Source organism: Nelusetta ayraudi, unplaced genomic scaffold (genome assembly GCF_046127955.1).
Source record: "Nelusetta ayraudi isolate G7.1 ecotype Tasmania unplaced genomic scaffold, CSIRO-AGI_Nayr_v1 ptg000070l, whole genome shotgun sequence".
In the NCBI taxonomy this organism is placed as follows: Eukaryota; Metazoa; Chordata; class Actinopteri; order Tetraodontiformes; family Monacanthidae; genus Nelusetta; species Nelusetta ayraudi.
Window position 1 is genome coordinate 6,532,664 of NW_027466120.1, and position 23,606 is coordinate 6,556,269.

Here is a 23,606-nt window from a genome sequence, read left to right on the forward strand (position 1 = left end):
ACAGAGGAATGACTAACGACTTCAAAGACAGGATGAGAATGGAGTGAATAAAAGGAAGCCCCGACGTGCTCCTGCGCGAGAGTGCACTTATCGTCCAGGGGGGTTTGCAGGGGAGGGGTCTGGACGTGTGCTCCGCGGTAACAAATCACCACTGTCAAATAAACCTTTAAAATCTACTCGACTAGGGGGCCGACGCTGCCGCTCGCAGCATGATAAAAGGCAGTGTTTGGGTCTACATCTACTCTGTATACACACGCGATAAAAGGACCATAACAGAGGCCCGCAGCTCACTAATATTTATACCTGTTCTTAATGAGAAAAACAGTGAATTCACATTCAGGGAGAAGAAGAAAAGGAGCAGGGAAGGGGAGCAGAGCAGCAGTGGGGGCAGGGCGGCAAAACCATCGATGTCTATTCACCATGAGAACCGTAAACGATTCAATATTATTAAAAGCAAAAACCTGTCAGCTAGATAAACTTGACATGTTAATGACAAACATCTGAATCGAGCTTTGTTGACTTCTGGAATCAACACTTCACACGGCATTTTCAATTGAAACACGTCAGGACAGGTGAAAAGATTTTTCCCCACCTTCACGTTGATTCATTTATACATGTGGCTTACAGGTTGTGCATCTCCAGCACGCACATTTAGGATCCAATGCCGGACACGTCTGGTATCTTAAGCTCCCTGTCGCATGATCTTGTGGTTAAAGATTTCCTGTAAGATCAGACCTGTTCAATTGGACACCACCTCTGACACCGCCACTTCCTGTTTGGCCAAACATTGCAACATTAATGATAACATCAGAGATAGGGGGGGGGGGCTCTTGCGCTGCAAGTAAAGGCCGACATCACTGCCGAACTTGAAAGAAACTTCAATTGTGCCACGAGGGCGACAGACGATCCAACAGCCGCGGCCGCTCTCGGAGCTCTTGTGCAGAAACGTGTCACCTTGAGTCATCCGCTCGGATACAGTCACACTCACAGTGCTCCGGGGGAAGAGGGAAAAACACTGTAATTGGTGCATACCACAGAAAGCGTGGCTTCCCTGCCGCGGAGGGCCGTGTCAACATGTCAAGCCGTCAGCCAGTCCATTTCCTCAACGGGAGCGAAAACAAGCCTGCAGCCACGTTAGCTGCTTTTGTGCGAAACAGCGCTGAGAGCACGGCGGCATTTTGAGCCCGACGCTAACGAACCTACGTCTAGTACTGCCGGTTGCAGCTTTGTGCTCTCCAATTAAGCCCGACCTGACCTTATGAAAATGACACAAGACGTGGCAAGAGACAGATTTATCATCCAGAGGTCAGGAGGGTCGCTACAGTCTGACACTTTATTTGATAGGAAAAGTGGAAAAGAGGCGAGCGGGTTGCGCTGTAGGGGCGCCACCAGGGAGCAACGTGACTTTGGAGGTATTCTGAGGTCCGTAACTTGCCACTTGAAGCAAAGTGGAGGACAAATAATAACTTCTTAGTTGTGATCCATCCGCAAACCGGCTATATAAGAAGTAGCAGCGGGAACACAACTTAAAAATCCCTCAGAGGAGATGATATTTTCAATCAGTTTGACCCGTCACGGAGGAAAAGAGGAGAAAGTATCTGCCTTGCATTCAAGGCGCTGGGTGAAAAAAGGCTGAGATGTTCTCCTAGTGGTCTGACTGGAGCCTCAGCCAAGCAGGCCGCAGGCTAATGGCTCCCTCATGGTTTACAGGCAGCGGGCTGCAGAGGGAGCCTTCGGCGCTTACACAGCGTTTGGTAACGGGGAAGAACTATCTGCACTGCAACAGTACATTACAATGCAGTTAGATGTATGGAAATTAGAAAAAAAGGAATGAGATTTCTTGCTCTGGAAAACAATGTTCTACGTTGACAATGTGGCAAATAGATTGTTTTTCAGTATTTAGCATTTTGTTTTGTTTTTTCAACAGAGGCGATACAGAAACACAGAGACAAAACACTAGCGGGTCTGAACTTAAAGAGTAAACAGCGTTACACCTCGAACAGAACAAAGTGATGTTACAGTCCTGAACCTACTGCTAGTATGATACATTTTGAAAAAACATTTTTTCTGGTACTGCACGATCCACCAGTACAGTCAAATGTGTGGACGTATTCACCCACATGGGCAGCAAGAGGCAAAGCGAGAGCGATGCTTCTGCCGCCTTTCACACCGATGCAGCAAATGCTACATTGCTACATTTCTCCTTTTACGGCCTCAGTGAAAAACCGGACATTGTGTTTTCACGGTTAAACGCCGACGTTATCTGCAGCAGCTCCATCTTCTCCCCTACTTGCTCGTATCTTGCTGACTCTTCCCCTTTCTCTCTCTCTCTCTCTTTCTCTCTCTCCCTCTCTCTCTCTCTCTTTCAGATGAACTGGAATCCCTGAACTCAGCAGTGCTGATTAAGCCAAAAAGCAAACACAAGCGCACATTATACGCGAACACACGTGACAGCGGACAATGAGCTCGCACACTAAAGAGGCAGGCGAGCGACCCATCATCTAGCGCTGCTCTTGTTCACCACAGAGAGAATTCTGCCCCGCCCGGGGGCAGAGAGCCATTAGGCTCCCGCAAATCAGCTGCGGCAGTCAAGCTCCCAACGCCGCACACTTGAGCACACAGTATTCAGACATGTCAATCTCAGCTTCCTCTTCCTTTTTTGTTTCTTTTTTTCGACAAAGCGACCTCCCCTTTTTTTCCTCAAGCGGTGCATTATTTCTTAGTTCATTCGTCCTTGCATGGAGAAAACAATACATGTTTAATAATGCATCTGTGAAAAAAGGCAAAGCTGCTACAGTGACTATTATTTTCAATGGAATACGATTAAATCTTACAAGACACCCTTACTGACTTTGCAAATAACAAGATAGAAAATTTTGAGATGAGGTAACACCACAAGTACTTCACATATCAGTTTTTGTTTATTTACATCTGACAATGATGAAAATGACGTATTAAAAAGACATATTGCCATCTTTACCGAAGCTTCTTAAAGCACGATTCACGTCACTAGCCTCGGATAGACAAGTAAATTTAACCTGACTTGGGAGACACTGACTCTCCAGGTTAATTAAGCAATTAATTAAGTTACACTTTTCAACTCCACCGCTAGTCTGACTCCAGCAGAGCTCCAGCAGTCTTCCATGGTGAGGTTAAACTGGGCAGTGCACACACTTTGCAACGAGTCTTGCACATGTTTGAAAGAGGAATGCTGAGAATGCTTCACCCTGCCTGCTATTTTGTCAGATCGCATCATCGTGGCAGGGGTTGCCAATTATTCTTTTGTTTATACAGACAAAATTCCTTATTTTCACATTATATTTTTCAAGAGCGCATCTTTCCTGAAGGTAACCCGATGTCGTCCCGTTTGCTGGGCGAGAGTCATGTAAAAGTAAACACAGATGGCTGGTGGGCAGATGACAGACAGAAGGTCAAACAGAACGACGAGACGACACGATTCAGAAATGTGTGGAGAGGAGAGAATTTTTTTTACAAAGTGCTACATACAAAGTGCTGCTGAGAATATGCACAGCATCAGTTTGTTGTGGCATAAATGCATTGTGCAAGAAGAGCATAGTATCTAGTAGTGGCATAACAACGTGCAGTCATGTAGAATAAGTAAATACGGACAGGGAGAACATTTTGTCAATAAAATGGTGCTAGAGGGCTCATATTTTTATTCTGCTCTCTATTTAATTATGTCCATGTTATCTGCAGCAAAGTATAAGTAGCCTGGAGTGAAAGATTTAAGACTTCACAACACAGTCACTATAAAAAAGAATGAACTCCACATCTGGGGTGACTTGGGGTGACCCAGAAATAAAGAATGATTTCTGGCCAATATAGAAATAAGAAATATAATTAATTTGCTAGCCAGTGCATAAAAATATAAACATGAGCCTTTAGAAATGCATCAACAAATAAACATGCAAATGGTCAAGTGGCCTTAATTTTGGAAGGTAGGTTTTGTGAGTCGTCAGTGTTAAACAAGACTTGGATAATGACAACAGCCTTCACGACAGGTTAAAAAAAGAGACAATCAAAGAAAATACGGCTGCTATTGAAGCTTTAAGAGTATATTTTAGAATCCTTGAAAACATTGGCACAGCTTTCAGCCAAGCTGTTAAACAGTGGACCAGTTTCTCACCCTCTCTGACCTTTTGGGGGCATGCAGGGGTTTGTTGGTTGAGTCTACATGTGTTTTATAAATCTGGAGAAGACCTACAACTATGTCCCTCAGGGGGTTCTATGGAGGACACTGGAGGAATAGTGGCTACTGGGGTTATTATTACATGGCATTTAGTCCACTGTGTGACCCAAGTGAGTGCTTTGTTTGCATTCTTGCCATCAGGTCAAGCGTGTTTTCTGTGAGTGTTGGACTACCCTGATGTTGGCCACAGTCGGACACCAGGGGGTTCAAGAAGCAAGGGCTCTGAGAGGGTGGACTGGGCAGGTAGAGGGAGAATTGGACAGGTAGTTTGGTGCAGCAACTGTTGCAGTGAGCATTTTTGACTGCTGTGATGCAGAAGAAGCTTCATTTCTCCAGCCCAGGAAGTAACCAAAAAGACAAGGCTGCACATTCAAAATGAACTGAAATGATGTTCATCTAAAAAGGTGAATGGATTGGCCTTTGGCAAATAGAGTGAGGAGCACTCTTCCATGTGTCTTCCATGACACTGAAAGAAGGCAACCACAGTGGTTCAGACATTTGATCGGGTTGCCTTCCCCACGTCCAACTGGGTCCCAGGGATAGACCCCACACTCACTGGGAAGATTATATGTCCCATCTGGCCAAGGAACGACCATGTGTCTCCCAGGAGGAAGGTCGTTGTAATGTGTTGTTGGCAAGGAGCAAGTTTGGAAGACTCAGTTGCGTTTTCGCCTTATACCAGCGAGAGAAAAAAACTGGAAGGATGATCAGATGTTAAGATGGAAAATGCGACTTTAAACCCAGTGAAAAAGCAGAACAGTCAGTTTAACCCTTGGTAAACTCTTTACTACGATTGTAGCATTATTTTATGAACCTGGCAAGCAGGTGCCGAGCAGGTTTCTGTCTTTTTTTTTAGTGGTGACCTTTTGCTGATTAACACGAAAATACCCATCAGGTGTAAAAGCATCTGCTTCTTGATTTGGATTAGCTGGAACAGTTGCCACATCCAGCATTACTTTTCAAATGTGAAAAATGGGACTCAAGTCAAGCAAAAAGACAGCAATTAACTTTCTCTAGTGGTTCTGTGCTGAATTCCTCTGCAGGTGAATGAGTCTAGGCCAAAAGAGCAGGAGCTGAAACACTAGCAGGTTGCAGATGTTTCCAATGGCGGTTCACTGGCAGTGGGGGCAGGACGAAGCCCTCCTGTCTAATGTTGTTTTAGCCCCATAGCAGCTGAATCGCGCACATGTGCATCACACGCTCCTTCAGAGCCAACCGCCCACCCCACCACTCCCACCTTCCGTGCTTCTCCCTCCTCCACCACATCTGAGCAAACCAAAAGGTCCCATAGTATAAAGCTGGAACCCACAGAACAACGAGCGTACGAAGACGGAGCGGTTAAACAATTTGAATTTACAAGATGAAGAAAAACAAATTAATTCCCCTGCGGGTTCATTTAAGAGCGGTGACAATGACAGTTGGGACAAAATAAGAGTCTTCTACAGATCTCTACCTTTGGTCTACAATACAAGCTGAAAACTCAATACCCTGTCACCATACTTAAGAGGGGTCATGAGGAGATTAGTGCATATCTTGCATTTTTTAAGGCATTTATGTCATAAGGTACAGTAATTGGTTAAGTGCAATCTGGTTATGTAATAGTCAGGCCTTTTTGGATAAGAACTGTATGGGCGCTAAATTCCAAGGAAAACAAGGACATGCTCTGTTGTTACTGGAGCCTTTGGCTGAGTCAAATTCAAGCGTATGCATTTTGTTGACATTTTGCAATGACCTGGTAAATGCATATGGCAGGATCGAGGTACCAAGATTAAAAAGGCAAGATGAACAACCTTAAAATTGACTACAACAGTCGACATCTGTAATTTATGATGTGCTAGAAACTTAAATGAACCTTGAAATCACATATATTCCTCAAGCAAATCAAAGAGTGCTTGTTGTCATTGAAACCACCTCAAACTTTTAACTAACAATTTTGTCAATTAACATCACTATATGAAGAACACACTACCCCACCCATCCCGCCCTGAATGTCTGTTCACACTGCTCTGGTCTTGATGACCTTCTTTGCAGTGCGTCAGACACAGGCGACAACAAAAGACAGCTTCAATGTCTTATTTTCATACATCATTCTGCTTTCAAAACTACTTGAGCCATAATGAAACAGGAAAAAGTAGCTGTAGCATAGCAAAAATAAATGTATTAATTTTTTAATAATCTTGAAGATCACTCTTTAATGGTCATTCATTTCATTCTTGCCTACAAAACATCTTGCACAAACATGAGTCTTAACTTCTTATTTTTGCAGTGAATTGTGATGATCTGAACCTATTAGAAGTTTCAAATACAGAAGCACCCTTACTACAGATGACACCCATAAAATAGAAACTTTGCAACCCTGCAGACACCGCCAGCCAACAATTCAGACAAGTTTCATTTTTGTGCACACAAGTTGTCAACAACCAAACCATGCACTTGAATTTTTAATATGGTTAACAATCTGCAAGGGGTCCATTTAGCAATGCTATGAACCGTTGGTTGGAATTACTCTTGCAGGGGTGGATTGAGGTCATATTTTCTCCTGTTTTTGGTAAAAATCGTGAGTCTCTCTGAGCCAAGAAGCTCTAGCAGACTTGGCCCCCATTTGGGGCAGGAACCCGAGGGCAATTACAGAGACGGCAAGAAGGTGCAGATCAAAGCCCCACTGTAGCATTCCTCTTTTCGGCCTGTGCCAAACAGGTCTGCCTGAGCGGGCACGGTGTCAGCTGACCAGAAAGTAGCCGGATTTCCAGTACTGCGGCTGGCAGAGTGGAGAGTTTGAAGAACATTTCTCTCCAGCCCCATGTTATCACTTCCTCTCCACTAATGGCATAAATCGGGCGGCACAGCGGAAAGCGAGTGGCCCCGCGCCACAGCGAGAGGAGACGGTTCAGCTATGCACGTCTTCAGCGGTAAATATTTCATCCATGGAGCCAATCTCATCCACTCTTTCCCTCTCTTCTCCCTCATGTGAGACTGTCTTCCTGCCAGGTCACTGAGTGTTTTCCATGGAGAAACAGACCGTTGGAAAAAAAAAAAGAGAAAGAAAAACCTTTCCATGATGGTGCCTAAACCCACAGCTCAAAAGTGCAAGTGAACCTTATCGTCTGTTTGCAGTGCAGTTGCATTGCAGCAATGGAAGGGTCTGATCCACATTAAATGTTCCCAGCAATACCAGAGACGTGTAGAATTTAGCCAAAGCAAGTGCCAAAGGGGGAAAAAAGTTCTTCAAACAGCCAACTGAGGGCGTCTCCGAAGGCAAATCAATGCACAAATGTGCAGTAGACATACAGTATATTTTTACAGCCTGCTAACAGTTTCTGTACTGACAACTGCTTTCTCAGAAACAGTACGAGGCAATTTTTTTTAAACATCCCATTTGTGATAGGCCCTAAAGGACATTTCTGATTGATGTGACATCCAGCTCTTAGCTGTTAAGCCAAACTATAAAAAGTCAAGAAGTGACCCTCACAAACTGGAATAGATACACAGACCAACACATGTGGTCCATGGTCAGGTGACCCTCCCCAACCCCCCCCCCCCCGAGCTTACCACACAAATCATGGATGACATCCAGGGACGAGGACCAGGAGTAGCGCTCTATTCCCACTTGGTTGAAGGAGGGGGGCAGCGATTCCAGCTCATAAGCTCCACGTTTCTTCCAGTACAGGAACATATTGTCTTCTACGCCCGACTTCAGAGGAACTGATATGAAACCTCACAGCTCAACGTGGTGCCCTAAAACTGAACTCATTCCGCAGCACCGATATAGAACCGTTATATCTAAGCAGCCCCTTAACTGAGCCCCCCTCAGGAAAATAATAAACGGGGCTTCTGCTCTCAATCCCGTCAACCATCTTTTTTTATTTCAATCTTTGCCTTCTGACTCAAATCTAAGCTCCGCCAACCGCCTGCACCTGTTCAATGACCTCATCCAGCCAAGATTTTACAAGACTTTGCTTTGAACCTTTCGTCCAAGTTTGACTCTACGCCGTGGCTATCGCCTCTCTAGGGGACCACGCTATGGATTGTGCGTCTGCAATGTACTTTACCACCGCAGCCCAGGATTTGGCTTGGCAAAAGGTAATGCAGGCTATCCACGCTTGCTTTCCCTCCATGTGCATCAACGGTGGACGAACCCTTGGTCTCGATTTCGATGCCTCTGCCCGCTGATATTGCAGATGTCCGCCAAAATCGCCGGCCTCTCACCTACCCACCCACCCACAAGGGCTGCCAAACGCCACTTTCTTCTAATCCATTTAACAGAGCTACTCCTGACAAAGTTATAGGTGTCCAGCTTTCCAAAAGGTGCGGCAAACTCCTGTCCTGTACTTTCGCCTTTCCCTAAAGTCGTCCGTGAGACTGTACGAAACTGGTGAGCATGAGGCGAGTCACTCGTGTTAAAGTCCTGTGTAGGATGTCCTGGCGATAGGGGGGCTTTCTGCCCACTCCATCAGACAAGCGTTGTATTCATACAGAGGTGAGATGCATGCTGGGACAGGCAATCTGGGCCAATGGCTTTTGGACTGAGTGACACAAAGATCTCTTTTAGGCCTCCTCCTACTTCCAGAAGTGGACTTTCTTTATGTTTTGCGCAAACTGTAAAAGGCTGACATTTTTCTGCATTAATTTGTGCCCGCGCCCTTTATGTCTTCCTGGCAGATTTATGCCTTCTCATGAATGCTCCAGCTCTGTGGCGTCTGAGCTCAGTTATTTCTGTGGAGGGACAATGCGACTCATTGGCAGATTAAAAAAAAAATATATATATATATATATACATGTCAAAATAAAAAATTGACAAGACACCAAGCCGAGATTAACTTCTGTAATATGTGACCAGCAGCTGAAGGGTTAAAACGGCATGCAAGTTGGGGGCATAATATTTTCCCCGGTGTTGCTTGAAGGCTGATGCACTGCTTATTACGCGTCTAAAAGTGGAGGAGACGTGCTGTGAGAACGTAGTGCACCGGCCGGGGGAAGGGAGGGACGTTGTCACACACAAAACGACCCACATGTCCAATTTTGGGATGAGAAATTAGAGGGTAGGATGGGAGCCGGTTTGCTGCTCGGCTCTGGGCTTTGCAGACATATGGCAATAATCTGAAGCAGCTTTGAGCATGCGGCTTCCCTTTTAATGAAGAGAGCAGTTGTGCAGCATGAGAACCGGGCAGCAAAAGACAAGGGCCAATTTCCACCTACTGCAATAACAAAGAGAGAAGCAGAGGGCAGCAATAAACAGAGGCGTTCTCAACGTCATCCGTCTGATCAGCTTTTTAATAAAATTGACTCTCAACTGTTGGCAAGAAATTTTAAGCCGCCACTAATGGCTCTACTTCTGACATTTACACAAAATAACAATCATTTTGATCTGATCTCATCTCTTTCGGTACAAAAAAATCCATTCTATAAAAACTAATATACCGACTGAAGAAAAGAATGAGGGGTTTTTTTCAGGGCCTGTGAGCTCAAGTACATGATTTAATTCCAGTCATCTGTCGGAGTAAAGTCATAATTGTGACTTGTGATGTCAAGTGCTTTTTCCACCACCAGCCCGCTACTTTTCCAGACATGTCAAGTGTAGCCGTTTTAAAGGGCTACTTTGCAAATTTTTATTGAAAAAAGCAGTGTGTTTTGAAGACGTACAGGGAAAAAAACACTGCTCCTCTCCACGCAACTGCACTCTGTCCCACATTTATCTTGTTTTTGTCCCAAGAAGCGCTGATACAATGCTGAACGTCACACTCTGTCCCACAGCTTTTTAAAGGATGGGTCTCCTGTTACTGTTGAACACATTTTGGCTGCTCCCACTCTCCTTGTGGCTCGGCACGCATCGTTGGTGGGATAAAAAGGCACAAATGAGGGAAAGAGACCGCAGAACACGTCATAGGTGATGAAGTTTCGAGACGCTGGCAGGCCGATTTTGTCATCTTTGTGTAGAGTCGCGCCAGCTACACACCCCCACTGCCAGTTCTACTGCTTATTCCATGCTAAGCGAAGCTGAGTTAACTCGATTAATAATATCTTCCGAGTCTGCGACTTTACGAGCTCGCAGAAATTCCTGACCGCCGTCCCAAGCATTACTGAAGTGACTGGGCTCGCCGTAATTTGCTTTGGAGCTCGGACAGGAATAGCACACTTGCGCGCGCACCCTCATCGTGTGCCGGGAGCGAATGAGCCGGCTCCACGCTAGTATTAATGGCGTGCTGTGAAGCGAGCGTGAGCGCAAGTGTAAATGAGCCCACTGGACTGCGTGCACGCTGCTGGGAAGAAAGTGTGTGAGCTGCAAGTGTTGACAGACAGAGGGAGTGCAGTGGAGGGCTTGTGCGTGCCCGTGTGGAGGAGGTTTTAGGTTATATTTAGCAAGGTGGCCCATCAAATAGGCCGAGGTTAACCCTTCACACGTGACTAAGACCTGGAAGGAGAAGGAGAAGGAGAAGGGGGAAAGGCCCCATTGGGTGGGACAGTTCGGAGTGGAGAAACTCGAAAACGTTAGCTGCAAAGAGCACGACCAGGGGTCGTCAATATTTCACGCTCAACAACGTTGTAAACAAAGCTAAATAATGCATATTTAACAGCTGATTCCAACCGGTCGCTGACAAAAGAAAAAAATCTGTATTTGATCACAAATACCAAGTGCTTGAAAAAAATAAGTGAGGTGTTTGATAGAATCAGCATTTTTTTTAATACCACTTTTTTTTTTTTTAACCAATCTTTTGTTTAATGTTGACCAACGACCTTAACACCGTCCTTTCACATAAGCACCAACAGTAGCTGCGTTTCCATTACCCCTAGAATCGCGCAAAACCTAAATATCGCAATAAAAAAGTGGTCATGGAAACACCCAAACTTGGAAAAACCGCTCAAATATGGCTAAAAGGTTTTGACGCTCTCATGTGGTGGTTTTTCAGATGTATAGATATAGAGCTAAATCGCAAAAGTGGAAACACTTTTTTTTTTCGCATTTACGCGTCACATGACCAGTTCATTTCAAGTGATAAGCAAGAAAAGCAAACGTAATTTTACGAGTATTACGGTTTATGCACTTCACACCATTCAATGGAAACACCTGCACATCGCAATTGTACTATGTCGAAAGTTTAGAAATATCGCTTTTATTTTGGGAAAAACTGTAACGGAAATGCAGCTAGTGACATCGTCCATTCATCAAGAGTGTGCAAGAGTGACCCACAAGAGTGCAAGACGCCGCATACGCTACCTGTCCGTTCTTAAAGCAGCAGTTCGCAGGGACAAACAGCCACTCAGCTCAACTTGTTGATATGAATAATCCCATAATTGAAACAATCTGGTTCAAATTGCAGTGGGGGCTGCCACTGGGAAGCCAATGACAGAGTCGGCGGGAATCAAAAACACTTATTCCCCAAAAAGGACCGTTATTGTCCTGTGGAAGGCAGCAATACACATAAACAGTCATTTAGAGAGGGTGGAGGTTATAAATGTAGAAGGGCACTTCGAGAGATAAACATCTGCCATTGTGTTTCTACAGTGAAAGAAGGTGTGTGTGTGTGTGTGTGTGTGTGTGTGTGTGTGTGTGTGTGTGGGACCTCAACACAACTATTCAAACAATGTAGAGGTCAGTGCTTGGCAACTAATGTTTTTGTAGGTCATAATAAATAGAAAAAGATGATCACAGACTTACATGACCTATGACCCCAGAACCAGTACAAAACAAGTGTAATAAGGTAAAGCAGAGGCTGCCAGGCTGATCTTTTTCGGATGAAGCAAAACACCAGAGCAGGTTGGGTACAGAGAAAAGGTCTGCGGGGGGGTAAATACAGTGCATCATCGGAAACCCAAGACAGGTGTCTTCTGTTCTGGTGCAATGTCCCACAAAAATCTGAATACGGGCCACACAAAAGGATAAGAGCAATGGGAGGTGGACGGTGACGGAAGGGACACTATCACCTTCTGTTTACTATGAGAAAGTTTTCCGTGCACACAAAAAGGGAGCCGGGACGGAAGCAAAACAAGCGCGAGAAGGTTGCCTCCAGCGAAAGTAGCAGCACGTTTATGACCTCATCCACGGCTGACAACATCAACACCAACACCAACACAGATACAAAACCTTTTGTATCTGTTTATTCTGAGCTGGCCCTTTGTTTGATGGGTCAAATGAAAGCAGCTGTAAGTAAGTAAGTTGCTAATGCAACAACTTCAAGTCTTGGTTCTCATAAAGATGTGAAAGTTGTCATGAAAAATTTAGAAGGTGTGCCGAGATAATTACCCCTGTGTGTGAGTGCAAAGAAAAGCATTACCCTGAGCACAATCGGCAGAAGGCAGAAATACACCGAGTGGAAAAAGGAAAGGAAATTTTGTTGGGGGAGGGCGGCGGGGTGGAGAGAACAATGGAAAAGAGAGTGTGGAGAAGGAAGTTTGAACTGTAGCAAGCCACAAGACAGGCAGAGTGCACCAATACACACGCACGTCTGATGACATATGCACCCAGATTACAGACAGGGATTGAGAGCAGGGTAACAGCAGGAAGCCTAAATCCCCCAAATGGTCCCTCAGTGCTCTGCAGCTCTTTTGACAGCTTACGACACAACTAAAAAAAAAAGTCCTACAGGCGTCTGTCCTGGAACTTGTCATACCATGTTACCAGTGAACACACATGGCACTGGGTCCGGCTGGAAAAAGGAGCACACGTCATTTTCTGGCACCTGATGCAAAATCTGATGAAAACCGTGTAACTCTACTTGCCAGCAAAATCTCTAAAGTCCACAGTTGACCCTTCTGTAAACCCATTTTCCCCCTCTAGTTACCGTTTCTGACCATGGCGAGTTTTAGCCCTTCAGTCCAACATGCAAGAATGGCGGATTTCTACTTCTTAACCGGAGACTAATATGCTGCAGGAAATCATCTCACGTTTCTGGCAGACAACGAGGGCTCCAATGTGCTTTATCAAAATACATGCACGACACAATTTCTCAGCAGAATGATTTAAATGCAGAGATCCCAATCCAGGCTGAAGCTTACCAGTCTCAATGTTGACGTCCAACGACCAACGTCCTTTCACTAAAAGTCCAGGATAAACTAATCAAAGCGCAAAGAGCGAGCGCTCTTGCAGAGCCGGGGTGAGTCAATGTGTGTTGTGCTGATAGCATTCAGCTGAGCCATTCTCTTCTATGACCAGGCGTAAGGAGAGCAGCCACTGGACTGGGGGGCTCCGGAGTAGGCTGGCCAGCCACAAAGTGCTAAAATACTTATATATTGTTAAATTAGGTGTGTGTCTGAAATGCAAATCGAAGTTACTGTCGTTACTTCACATGATGACTATCCCTAATCTGTGGTTCAAGTTAAGAATCAGCGACGTATTCAGGCGACAAAGTTAATTTTAATAAGTAACCATCTAGCAGCTGTTTGTCAGACTTATCTCTGAAAGGAGTTTTGCCCCATGCTTTATCCAAATCTGAAATTTCTGGGCTTTGAAAATGGAAAAAGTACAACACCACTCTCTTAAACTTTGAGGATATCGTACGTCCGACTCGCACGTACCATTGACACGCCGCTTCAGCATATTGACTGTGAGAAGAAGCTTGGCACAATGCGCTCATCTAGTTACAGTTGCTAAGGTATGATTGGTCAGTAGCTGCTGCAAGGCGGCTCCAGCAGCTTTGACGTGGTAACATTCTCTCAAATTAAGTTCATATTTAAAGCGAAGACGTGCTTCAAATCAGTCATGGTACGTGATTAAAGTGTACCACGGCAGCTACACAGTCCTCGTGATTCTAATGAAAATACATCATAAACTATATTATGTAACTTTTTTTTCAGACATGAATTACAAACGTAAACGTTATCTGATGTTAATACCTCATCACTTTATAGGGTAAAAAAAAATGCATGGGATTTATTTAAGAGCTAAAGAACAGCTACTTAATGGGTGTTCATTCACTTTGATCTTGGCACACCCGCCCCCAATTTTAGACGGAAACCACTTTGGTTCTGAGGAAAGTCCGGACATTGACCGCATCTGATGATCTCAGGCGAGATGTTTGGAGAAGCTAGGGGAAGGACCTAAGGTCAGGCTGATATGAGAAAAACGTCTCACACATGCCAACAAAACAAAGGGACCGACTGCATCGACTTCACAAAATAATAATCCCCAAAAAGGTGCTGTGGTTCCGTTTGTGCTCAGCTACTACAGCATCCACTCGTGGGAGCTGGGAGTCCCTGTCCTTGTTTTTTGTTTTTTAACTGGTGGCCAAAAACTAGACAAGACATCTGGTCCCAGATTAGACCGGTGTGTTTAAGACAGGCTTAAGATGCTGGTGGCCTGGAACACTGAAGGGTTCCAGACTCAGCCAATTAAGGTTGCTAAACTTTAACTCCATGCTTACTGCACGAACCCATGAACTCCTGCCGGTGCCACGGACATCATGCATGTAAAGCCTGAAAGAGCTTAAAAGACACAAGGTACAACTGAAACGGGTGACAAACACAATGTGAACCAGTACAAAGTGTGTTTACAGTTGAGCTTGACATCAGTGTGGTTTTGTAATGAAAAGGCTGGTTTTGAACTCCTGAATGTTTGGGCTAAAAGTCAACCCTGACTTCATACTGTAGTTAGAGAGACATCAGCGGGTATTTATTTATTCAATTATTTCACCTCATCCTTCTGGCTGCTAAGACAGCAGAAGATGCCAAGAGAAAAGTTCTGAGACGAGGAAGACCTCCGCTGTGGACAGGATCAGAGTGTGCTATACTCCCTGACTAAAATACCTCAGCCTCCAGCTGGGATAATAGCTTGGGTCACTTGCCAAATCAAGCCCATTAGCTTTGATGACCGGAGGAGGAAAGAGTGGAACAAAGATCTGGAGTTTATGGATCAAAGTCATGGGCGCTCCTCTGTTCCACTTCCTATCTGACATCTTTTAAACAACAACTTGGGGACACAGGGTCACTTACTTTGCACAGGCTGCCTATTAGAGAACAAAGCATTCAGGTTGACTTTTTTTTTCTCTCTCTCTCGCTCTCTCTCTCTCCTTGAGATGCTCAGACTGACCAGCAGCTTCTGGCAGCTGAGCTGCGTGAACACAAGAGGCTGATCATTAGTGTTTACTGATCATTAGTGTTTACTTACTGAGTCGTAATTTGAGACCAAGCCAGCTCCTCGGTGGCGACTTGTGCAGAACTGAGTTCATGGTCCACTTGTTTGGCACCATCCAAGCGTGCAAGTCCAGTCCTCTCCTGGAGAAACTCCTGCACCGGTGCCCGCTGCTGCTTCCTCCTCCTCCTCGCTCCTTCCCCCTGCTCTTCGCAGTTCTTACTGGTGGGGGGGGCTCGATGCTAAATCGCAATAAATCGAAAGCGTATTCTGCGCTGCTCCTTTATGACATTCTCAAATCATTCCCGCTCCTGTTCGCCTCCCTCCTCTCCAACGCGGTGCTGTCGGGTCTGCTGGTTCTTCTGGCTCTGCTCTGTCGGCGGCGAGCGAAAGAAAGCTGCGTCTCGCCCCGCTGTGAATGGCCGCAAAAGACCGGCCCCCCCAAAAAAAGGAAAAAGCATCACTCGGCACCACGCTAGGAAAAGTTAACACGGCTCTGATAACCAGCTGCAAGTTCCTGCTGAGCTGCAGATGATGACCTGTTGCTGGCTGGCTGGCTGGAATCTCCTCGATGGCTGACACACACACATACACACACACACACAAAAAGGAGGAGGAGGAGGAGGAGAAGGCGACCGCAGCGAAGCTCGCTCGACGTGTGGCGACGAGGAGATATGAACCTTCTTCTACGGCTCTCCTTACACTGGCGAATCCACAGCCGAGCCTCCTTCTGTCAACTTTACACGACGCGCCGCCGAAGCTGAACGCAACGCAATGTCGGCTGCTTCTCCAAGCGAGCTGCGGCGGCTCGGCTCCATTCATTCACCAGCGACCCCCGCGCGCCGGAGCCACAAAGACTGGATGCAGCGGCGGTAGCGTCTCGCTCTCAAGTGGCGCAGTGTTCCAGCTAGAGGCGCTAAAGGCGAACAACACACACACACACACACACACACACACACACACACACACACACACACACACACACACACACACACACAGTCCAGGTGGAGTCTATTTAAAAAAAAAAAAAAAAAAACTGTGAAAAGGTAGCAAACCTCTGAATGAGAGCTATTTGAAAACAGAGATTAGCATCGACACTGTTTTTTTTTTTTTGCCTTGTGGTTTATCACCACTTAATGAATTTAAATTCAACGCTCTAGGCCTTCAACACCAAAACAGAAACACATTTGCACGGTCCCACATACCACATTTTTACCACCACTTTTGCATGAAATGATAGATAAGCTTGTAGCTTTTAGTTCAGGACAACTGTTTGAGGACTTGTTTCTCTATCAATTCAGTCTAGAATAAGTTGTTTCATTGTCTAATATGACGGTATATGTCTAAAAAAAAAAAAAAACTAACTCAAACTATAGCTTCCACATTTTTATGAAGTAGAAGTTCAATATTTTCATTAAAAGGTAAATGGGATGGAGTTGTATTAATAGAGGCTGAGACACATGGCTGCAGTGGCACCTCTGCTCATTTTTTTTTTTTTTTTCCGGTGGTGGAAGGGGACTATGGGAAAACATCTGATCTGACAAAGTCAAAACAATGACTTTGCCAAATTGTGACTGTGTTGTGTTTGTCTGTGGCCACCCCTCAATAGAGAGGCGTGGGGGAACGCTGAACAAAGACTAGCGAGGGGTCAGAGAAGGGATGTTACCGCTACATTTACAAACGAGCAGTTCCTCACTGTGTGACTCGTTGTTTACAACAAGGTTCTTTTTTTTTTTTTAATTCTTCTACACAGAGATCACATTACGTAAAGTTCCTTAGCAGTTTTCTAAAGAAGCCTTGACTTTGAAGAATTGTGGGGCACTGAAATCATTCTAGATTCTTGTCTCACAAAAAATATTTATTTTCACTATTATTATTTCAAACTTCCTGCCCTTGATGCTTTTTGAAACTTAGCATCTGCTGTTCAAAGAAAAACTGATTCATAACATCTCTGCCCCCTTGAGGTCCAAAAGGGTAGTAACAAGAAGCAAACTAGTGTGTACTTCTTCTTTTCTTTTTTATTTTATTCCACAAGGTCGACATTAGAAATCCTGATTGAAGAACAAAAACTTGTTAATCAACCTGCAGATGTAAAAGCACCATTTGTCCCTTTTACCAAATATCAAACACAGACACTAAAAGCAGAGTAAATCAACAAAACAAACGGAGAAGTAAACCATTTGACTGGTATCACAATACTGACAAAATGGGCTTTTTATTTTGGAAAAACACTGTACATACTGTTATCTACATCTGCAAAAACCTTTTACGGACGTCTTTATCAAAAGATACAAGATAAACAAATTTTTGCCATGAACTGGGACTACTCTAAATACTCCCATAAGCAGATGCATTGAGAACTACGCAATGGATATCTACTCAATCTGAAATGAAGTATAAAAAGCACTTGCCAGCAATAAAAGCACAAAGTCAGAGCAAAAGTTGTTTTTCGTAATTTAGGTTTATGTCGTACGTCCGTACGTCTGTGACTCTTGGGAGCATCACCACCAGCAGAATTGAGACAGCAGACAACAGCTTACATGGTTGAGTGAGAAAATATTGTCCACTGAAAACACAAAGCGGTATCAAACTCGGCTACAGTCGGATGTTGTGAGACGTGGCGAAATGGTCCAGCTTTTTCATGGAAGTCCAGGAAGGCAGCCAGCTCCTCCTGCAGAGTCTGTAATACTGGCTGCCCCGTTGTCTCAATGTTGAAATAAACCGTGTGACCCATTCTTGTTTCTGAGCATGTGAAGGCCAGTACTGAGTGGTTTGGCCTGCGATAAGAGTGAGGAGACATAAGGTAGAAAATGTCCTTATAAGCCTATATGACTTGGTCTTTGCAGTCCCTTGAAGACTCGCAGCTTTCCTGCACCGCTAAGCTCGAAACTGTAGTCGGCGGTGACGTAGGGCAACTCTCCTTCAATGCCAGACTGAAAGAGAGGAGAAAAAGAGCGTTCAGAAGTAAAATCAAACCCCAATCTCGTATTTAATACCTGTGGTGGAGCGCTGTTTAAAACCTCCTCTGACCTGTGTGGTGAGAATGCAGGAAGGTAGCGATATCGCTCCCAAAAGGAGGCAGTTGACCTTGCGCAGGACAGATGGATCTACTGGCGTCAGCAGGAAGTACAGGCCACGCTCCATGTCAATACCACGAAGGACACCTGGAACGTAATCAGGCTGCGTTCAAAACAAATCTGGACGTCAACCCTGTGCTGAATATGCATTGTGAAATGCTTCCCGTTTCTTTTGAATGACACTTCTATGGTCGCACAGTGGTGCAGAAATCGCGGCCGACCTGCCTGCAGCTTGGAGCTAAGTACACAACTGATCGCAGTGTTGATGCAGCCTTACATGGTCACACGCTGAACTGTGACCTGATGGTTCCACTGCAAACTCCAGTCATTTTTACTGTTAACTTCACCAAGGCTTTGCGAACAGTCCAATTTATACAATCTAGTTATGCTGTCATCTTGAGGTCACAGCCATAAGGACAAATTTCAGCTAATTTTATGGTTTAAAAAAAGCAGCAGATTTCGAAGAGTGAAAGATTATATGCAAAGAGTCATGAAAATTAAGTAGTAGTGCCCTTTACTTTACAGTAATGCTGTGCTATTTTTTTTTTTATAAAGTGTCTAGCATTTTTGACTTTCTTCAAGCCTACATACATATAAAGTAAACGAAAAACAACTTGGGAATTATAAGAGGTTATCTGATCATCATTCTTCGGTGTGCCAGCATACGTACCAAAACCAACACATGGGCAGATGGGTGATTGAGACAGCAGGACTGGACCCCCAGTGCTCACCACTTTCTCTGCCAGGCAGCACAGTCCAACCAGACTCCCATTGGCTGCATAGAACATGTGACTGGGTGCCACCTCACAATGGATAACACCTAAAGCCACTGCTGAGTGGGGCACCTGCAGGTCAGAGAGTGTTAGGTGTAAACAAATATGTCATTCAATCTGTGTATTATTACAAAATACAACAGGGACATGTTGACTATATCCAAAGTTAATTAAAAACAGTTAAATGTGCAAGGTACTGACAGGTTTTTTTTTGTTTTGTTTTTTTAAATCTCTGGAGAGTATCACAGTCTAACTAAGAGAAGTTGTCAACAGGTGAACTTGATTTGACTCTCTCTAAACTAAAGAACAATTTAACTCTGTTTAGTGTTTCAGTGCTTATTGCACAACATGCTGTTCTCCACCAGGAAATTCAGAGTAAAATTTCAAACACAAATGTGTCTGATCCATGATTGATGATCACTTAATGTTCTTGTTCAATGAGAGCTTGTATTTAAACAGTTCTCTTCATCATAATGTTCACATTTTGATGTTGTGAGACCAAGACGACGTCGAGCAAAAGGTCAAGTTATTGATAAATTATGAAGATGTTGCCACTTTTGTTGTGGCACAGCAACCACTGTTGTTAGATTTTGTTCCAATGAACTGTTTGAGACGAAGAAAACGCCATTGGATGCTACTACCTACGATTTTACATAAAATTTTACCGGTGCTTCATTTTGGGGAGTGGTGCATGTCCATTGTGATTCTGTATATTGTGAGAATATAATGGCAGGGCATATAAAAAATTATAATTTTCAACTCTAAACAAAAAATGTTTTTACAGGAATATGGAGACGTGTGTCATTTCTTTGAAACCAAAACAGGAAAAAACGTAATGTGTCAAAAAAAAAAAAAAAAGAATCTCATTTTGAATTCAAAATGCTAAGCACGCAAATGTAAAGACTTCTATTTGCAGTATGGCCACTTAATTAGTTTGATGAATGTCATATACCTGATATGGTACAAGGCTCTGCAGGGGTCTGACTGGTCCGAGGTCAGAAGACTGCATCTGGCTCAGGTAGGCCAGCAGTGACAGCTCTCTCATCTCATTGCTACGCTGGTGTCTCCTGTCAACCAAATACCACAGAACATTAGGCATCAGGGACCAATGTCAGCTGTGAACTTGCAGTGGAGGACTTACGCTGTTCCTTGACGTCCCACTCCCTGGAATTCTGACTGTACAATGAGGTGAGTGTAACTTCTTGGGGGGGTGTGGTGCTCTGTGAACTCATCCAGGGCTGTCTGGGCGGGTGGGTGCGTCTGGTAGCCGTGCGCTGTTCTGAGAAACTCTGGGGTGACAGCGGGACAGTGGGTGACACCGCCGTGACCGAGCTGGACAACGTGCGACACCGGTAAGAAGCGAATCATGTCCACCAGCAGCTGAAATCCAAATCCTGAGGACAGCCAGAGACAAAACACTGGTTCAGACACCGACGGGAGGGTTTACTCCTCAACTCCTCTCGCCACCACAGGGCAGAGCCTGAGCTGACCTTTGACCCAGCCCATAGTGTTGACAATGACGGGTGTCTCGCTGCTCTGCGAGCGTCTTCGCCACAAGAACTTGAGGGATTCCACGTAACGGTCCAGGTCCGACTCACAGGCCGAGTCACCATAGTAGATCATGTGCTCTGGCGTAGTCTGATGTGTGAACGGTGGACCTGTGGAGTAATAAAACACAGGTCATCTCAGCACATCTGTGTGGTTATTATGAAGCCATAGCGTTTATCAGAAGAAAGTTTAGGACAAACTGGGACATCAGGAATCAGAGACTGACATCAGCATGGTTTGGAATAAGCTTTCTTCTAGTTAAATACTAGTACATCTTATTCTCAAAGATCTTTCAATTTTCACATACTGAGTAAGATAAATGACAATTACAAAGAAGAGAAGAAAAATGCTGTATAATACAATTTGTGTTTGGGAGCTGGGGAGAGGATAAGAACAAACCCAGCAGTGGTTTTGTGATGGTCAACAAGGAAAGACAGCCACAAGGGGTGAACTCTGTTTGACCAAGGTCTCCTTCCAAGTAGTCTACACTGGTGGAGCTGCGTAAACAAACAAAAAACAAGTTTAGATTCCTGGCAAAAATCACACTTCTATTGGCTACTTTGCTACAATGATGTCTATTAACGTGAATACAAAAAACAAAACTGACGTATACATCAACAAAAGATATATTTACTTAATAGAAAAAACGCAACTACAACTTACTGATTCAGCAAAGAATTGATGAGCGTTCGGATAAATGTTGACTTGCCCACATTCTTTGGACCACATACCAAGATCACAGCACAACCATCCATGTCCCCTGGGGATGAAGGACATCAAGTATTTGCTTTTTATGCATTTGTTTTGTGACAGAAAAAAACTTGCTCATAATTGAGATCCTATTGAACCTAAACTCAATTTTGCTGACTCGCTTTTTGAAAAAAAGACATCCTTCTCATTATTCTGGGCTACAGACATCACCAGCGCACGGAAGTGTGCGTGTCTACACAGAGCTTACCTCTGCAGGCGTTGATCAGCGTGTTCAGAGCATCCATGCAGGTCCTTGAGTTATTAAGGCCTGGAATGGTGCTGATAAGTGGAATCACACCCAGACCGTTCAGGGGAGTGTCAAGAACGGCAGACACAAGTTCACTCTGGGCAAAAATGCAGAGGAAAAGAGTTTGTTTACATCTGAGCATTGAAGATTAATTTTTAACATTCATCCACATGCAACTCCTCTAGCGGCTTTATTCATTTATGGATTTACAGCTGAATGGAGAAGGACAGCTTACCATAGTCGGGCTGAACAGCTCCTTGAGGTCCCTAAAACTTGACAGAAACCGTGTCATAGGAGTCTCAATGGGTCGCAATAGGATAATTGATGAGTTTGGTGTAACTTTTTTCAGTAATTTCTTCCATGATGCTACAAAATGAAAACAAAAAACACTTAAATGGGTTTATGTTTTGGTAAATTTGTATAATATGGGCTGGCAGAAAAAAAAATCTCCTACAGTTTCCACAAAACATCACTTACACACTGGCAGGTACTCTGGAAGGATGGTAGATGCCACTGTTTTGGCATTTCTGACATTGTAAGAGGCCTCCAGGGATCTAATGATCAGTGGACAATGTGAGGCTGGTGAGAAGAGAGGATATGACTCCTGACCTTCTTCAATAGTGAACCCCATCACTTCTACACGGCCGTAAAGACAGGTCAAAGAGCACTTCCCTCTAAAACACAGCGTCTGCAGGAGAATCGCAAAAGAGGATTGAATGAGTCTCATGTCTGGTGTGGGGATGTTTGACAAAGCATCCTGGAACATACCTGATCCTTCTGCATGACCAGTACAGCCTGGTTTTTCCGATGATTCCTCTCTGCACAGTAGTGCAGAGACTCTCCTTCCAGTCTTCCTGGCTTTACATCTTCTTTCTCCTCTGAAGTCTCCATGCCATTCTCATGGATGGACCGGGAATACTCCCTCCAGTCGTCCAAGTCTTCTGACTCGTCCATTGTAAACAATGAATTGCCATTGGCTTCAGTGTGAGGCTTCTTAAAAGTAGACTGAGAAGAGCTTATTTTGAACTCTGAGACTGATTTTGCCTTATTCTTCAATCTTTTCACAGATGGCTTTTTATTCAAAGATGCCTTGTGCTCTGTGGCCATCACGGCCATAACAGGACTGGTGTTCAGTTCCGAAGAAGTGATGGGAGGCCTGCATCGTTTCCCCTTCACGTTCTTCCACTTCTGAGACTTGGCATGGCCCTTACCCGGCGAGGGTTTCTTTACCTTCATGTTTCTGTCATCAACGAATTGTTCATGTGGATGATAACAGGGGAGATCCTGCAAAGAGATGAGATGGGAGACAAGTAGCATTTAATAGGACAGGAAGATGGAGATCTGAATCATAACATATTACCATTTAGTAATGAATGACAATCTTAGCTTATTTGTTTTTTTGCACGACAAATAGATAGCACCTTAATGCTATGCTAACCATAAACTAGCCAGCATGATTGAATTGTAAAGACTAAATACTAAATAAGATAATACTGAAGGCAATCTGCTTCATAGCAACGCAACAAGAATTTGGAACTTGACGTGAAGTTACGAGAGCTACCGTAACCTGTCACAGCCTTAAATGGTAAAAGCACCCATTGCTAGACGATGTTGCTGCTCTCGGTTGGAGAAAACTTACCCCTATATATGAGGAAACGATTCAGAGGACTAATATGACCTGTAATATATTTTATAAATAGTGTACCGTTTACAGTGGGTCCATGGGAATCTAACAATATGGCCAGTTTTTAACACATGCGAGCTCGCAGGCTAGCTGCATGTGTGAGCCACAAACAGACACCGCCTCTTCAGGGTCGACTATGGCCTTTCGCGGAGTGATATAATTCACAATAAAGTTATTGTGCAGAACGTCCACATTCCATAAAAGCTTTTCACGTAAACGTAATTAATAACACAAACTGAAAATGAATAAAGATTT

The 23,606-nt window shown here is 44.3% G+C and overlaps 2 protein-coding genes across 4 annotated transcripts in view; both read right to left on the minus strand.

Annotated features, from left to right (window-relative positions):
- plekhg5b (pleckstrin homology domain containing, family G (with RhoGef domain) member 5b) overlaps nucleotides 1-16,155 on the minus strand; it is a 67,144-nt gene extending 50,989 nt beyond the window's left edge. For both annotated transcript variants that reach the window (XM_076041775.1, XM_076041774.1), the window contains exon 1: nucleotides 15,309-16,155. In XM_076041775.1, coding sequence (XP_075897890.1) covers nucleotides 15,309-15,390 — 82 coding nt within the window. In that variant the 5' untranslated portion in view covers nucleotides 15,391-16,155. The remainder of the gene's footprint in view (nucleotides 1-15,308) is intronic.
- Nucleotides 16,156-17,308: 1,153 nt separating this feature from the next.
- On the minus strand, nucleotides 17,309-23,493 carry nol9 (nucleolar protein 9). 2 transcript variants are annotated; one of them, XM_076042425.1, is made up of 13 exons: nucleotides 23,373-23,493; nucleotides 22,436-22,951; nucleotides 22,145-22,355; nucleotides 21,903-22,033; nucleotides 21,629-21,764; nucleotides 21,334-21,430; nucleotides 21,070-21,167; nucleotides 20,613-20,780; nucleotides 20,264-20,516; nucleotides 20,075-20,189; nucleotides 19,020-19,194; nucleotides 18,303-18,436; nucleotides 17,309-18,205 (listed from the first exon to the last, which is right to left on the minus strand). In XM_076042425.1, the coding sequence occupies exons 2-13, from the start codon at nucleotides 22,901-22,903 to the stop codon at nucleotides 18,089-18,091; spliced, it is 2,103 nt and encodes a 700-aa protein (XP_075898540.1). In that variant the 5' UTR covers nucleotides 22,904-22,951; nucleotides 23,373-23,493; the 3' UTR covers nucleotides 17,309-18,088. The 2 variants fall into 2 exon arrangements, with proteins under 2 accessions (XP_075898540.1, XP_075898539.1); XM_076042424.1 differs by having other exon boundaries at nucleotides 23,307-23,493.
- Between the last annotated feature and the right edge of the window lie 113 nt (nucleotides 23,494-23,606).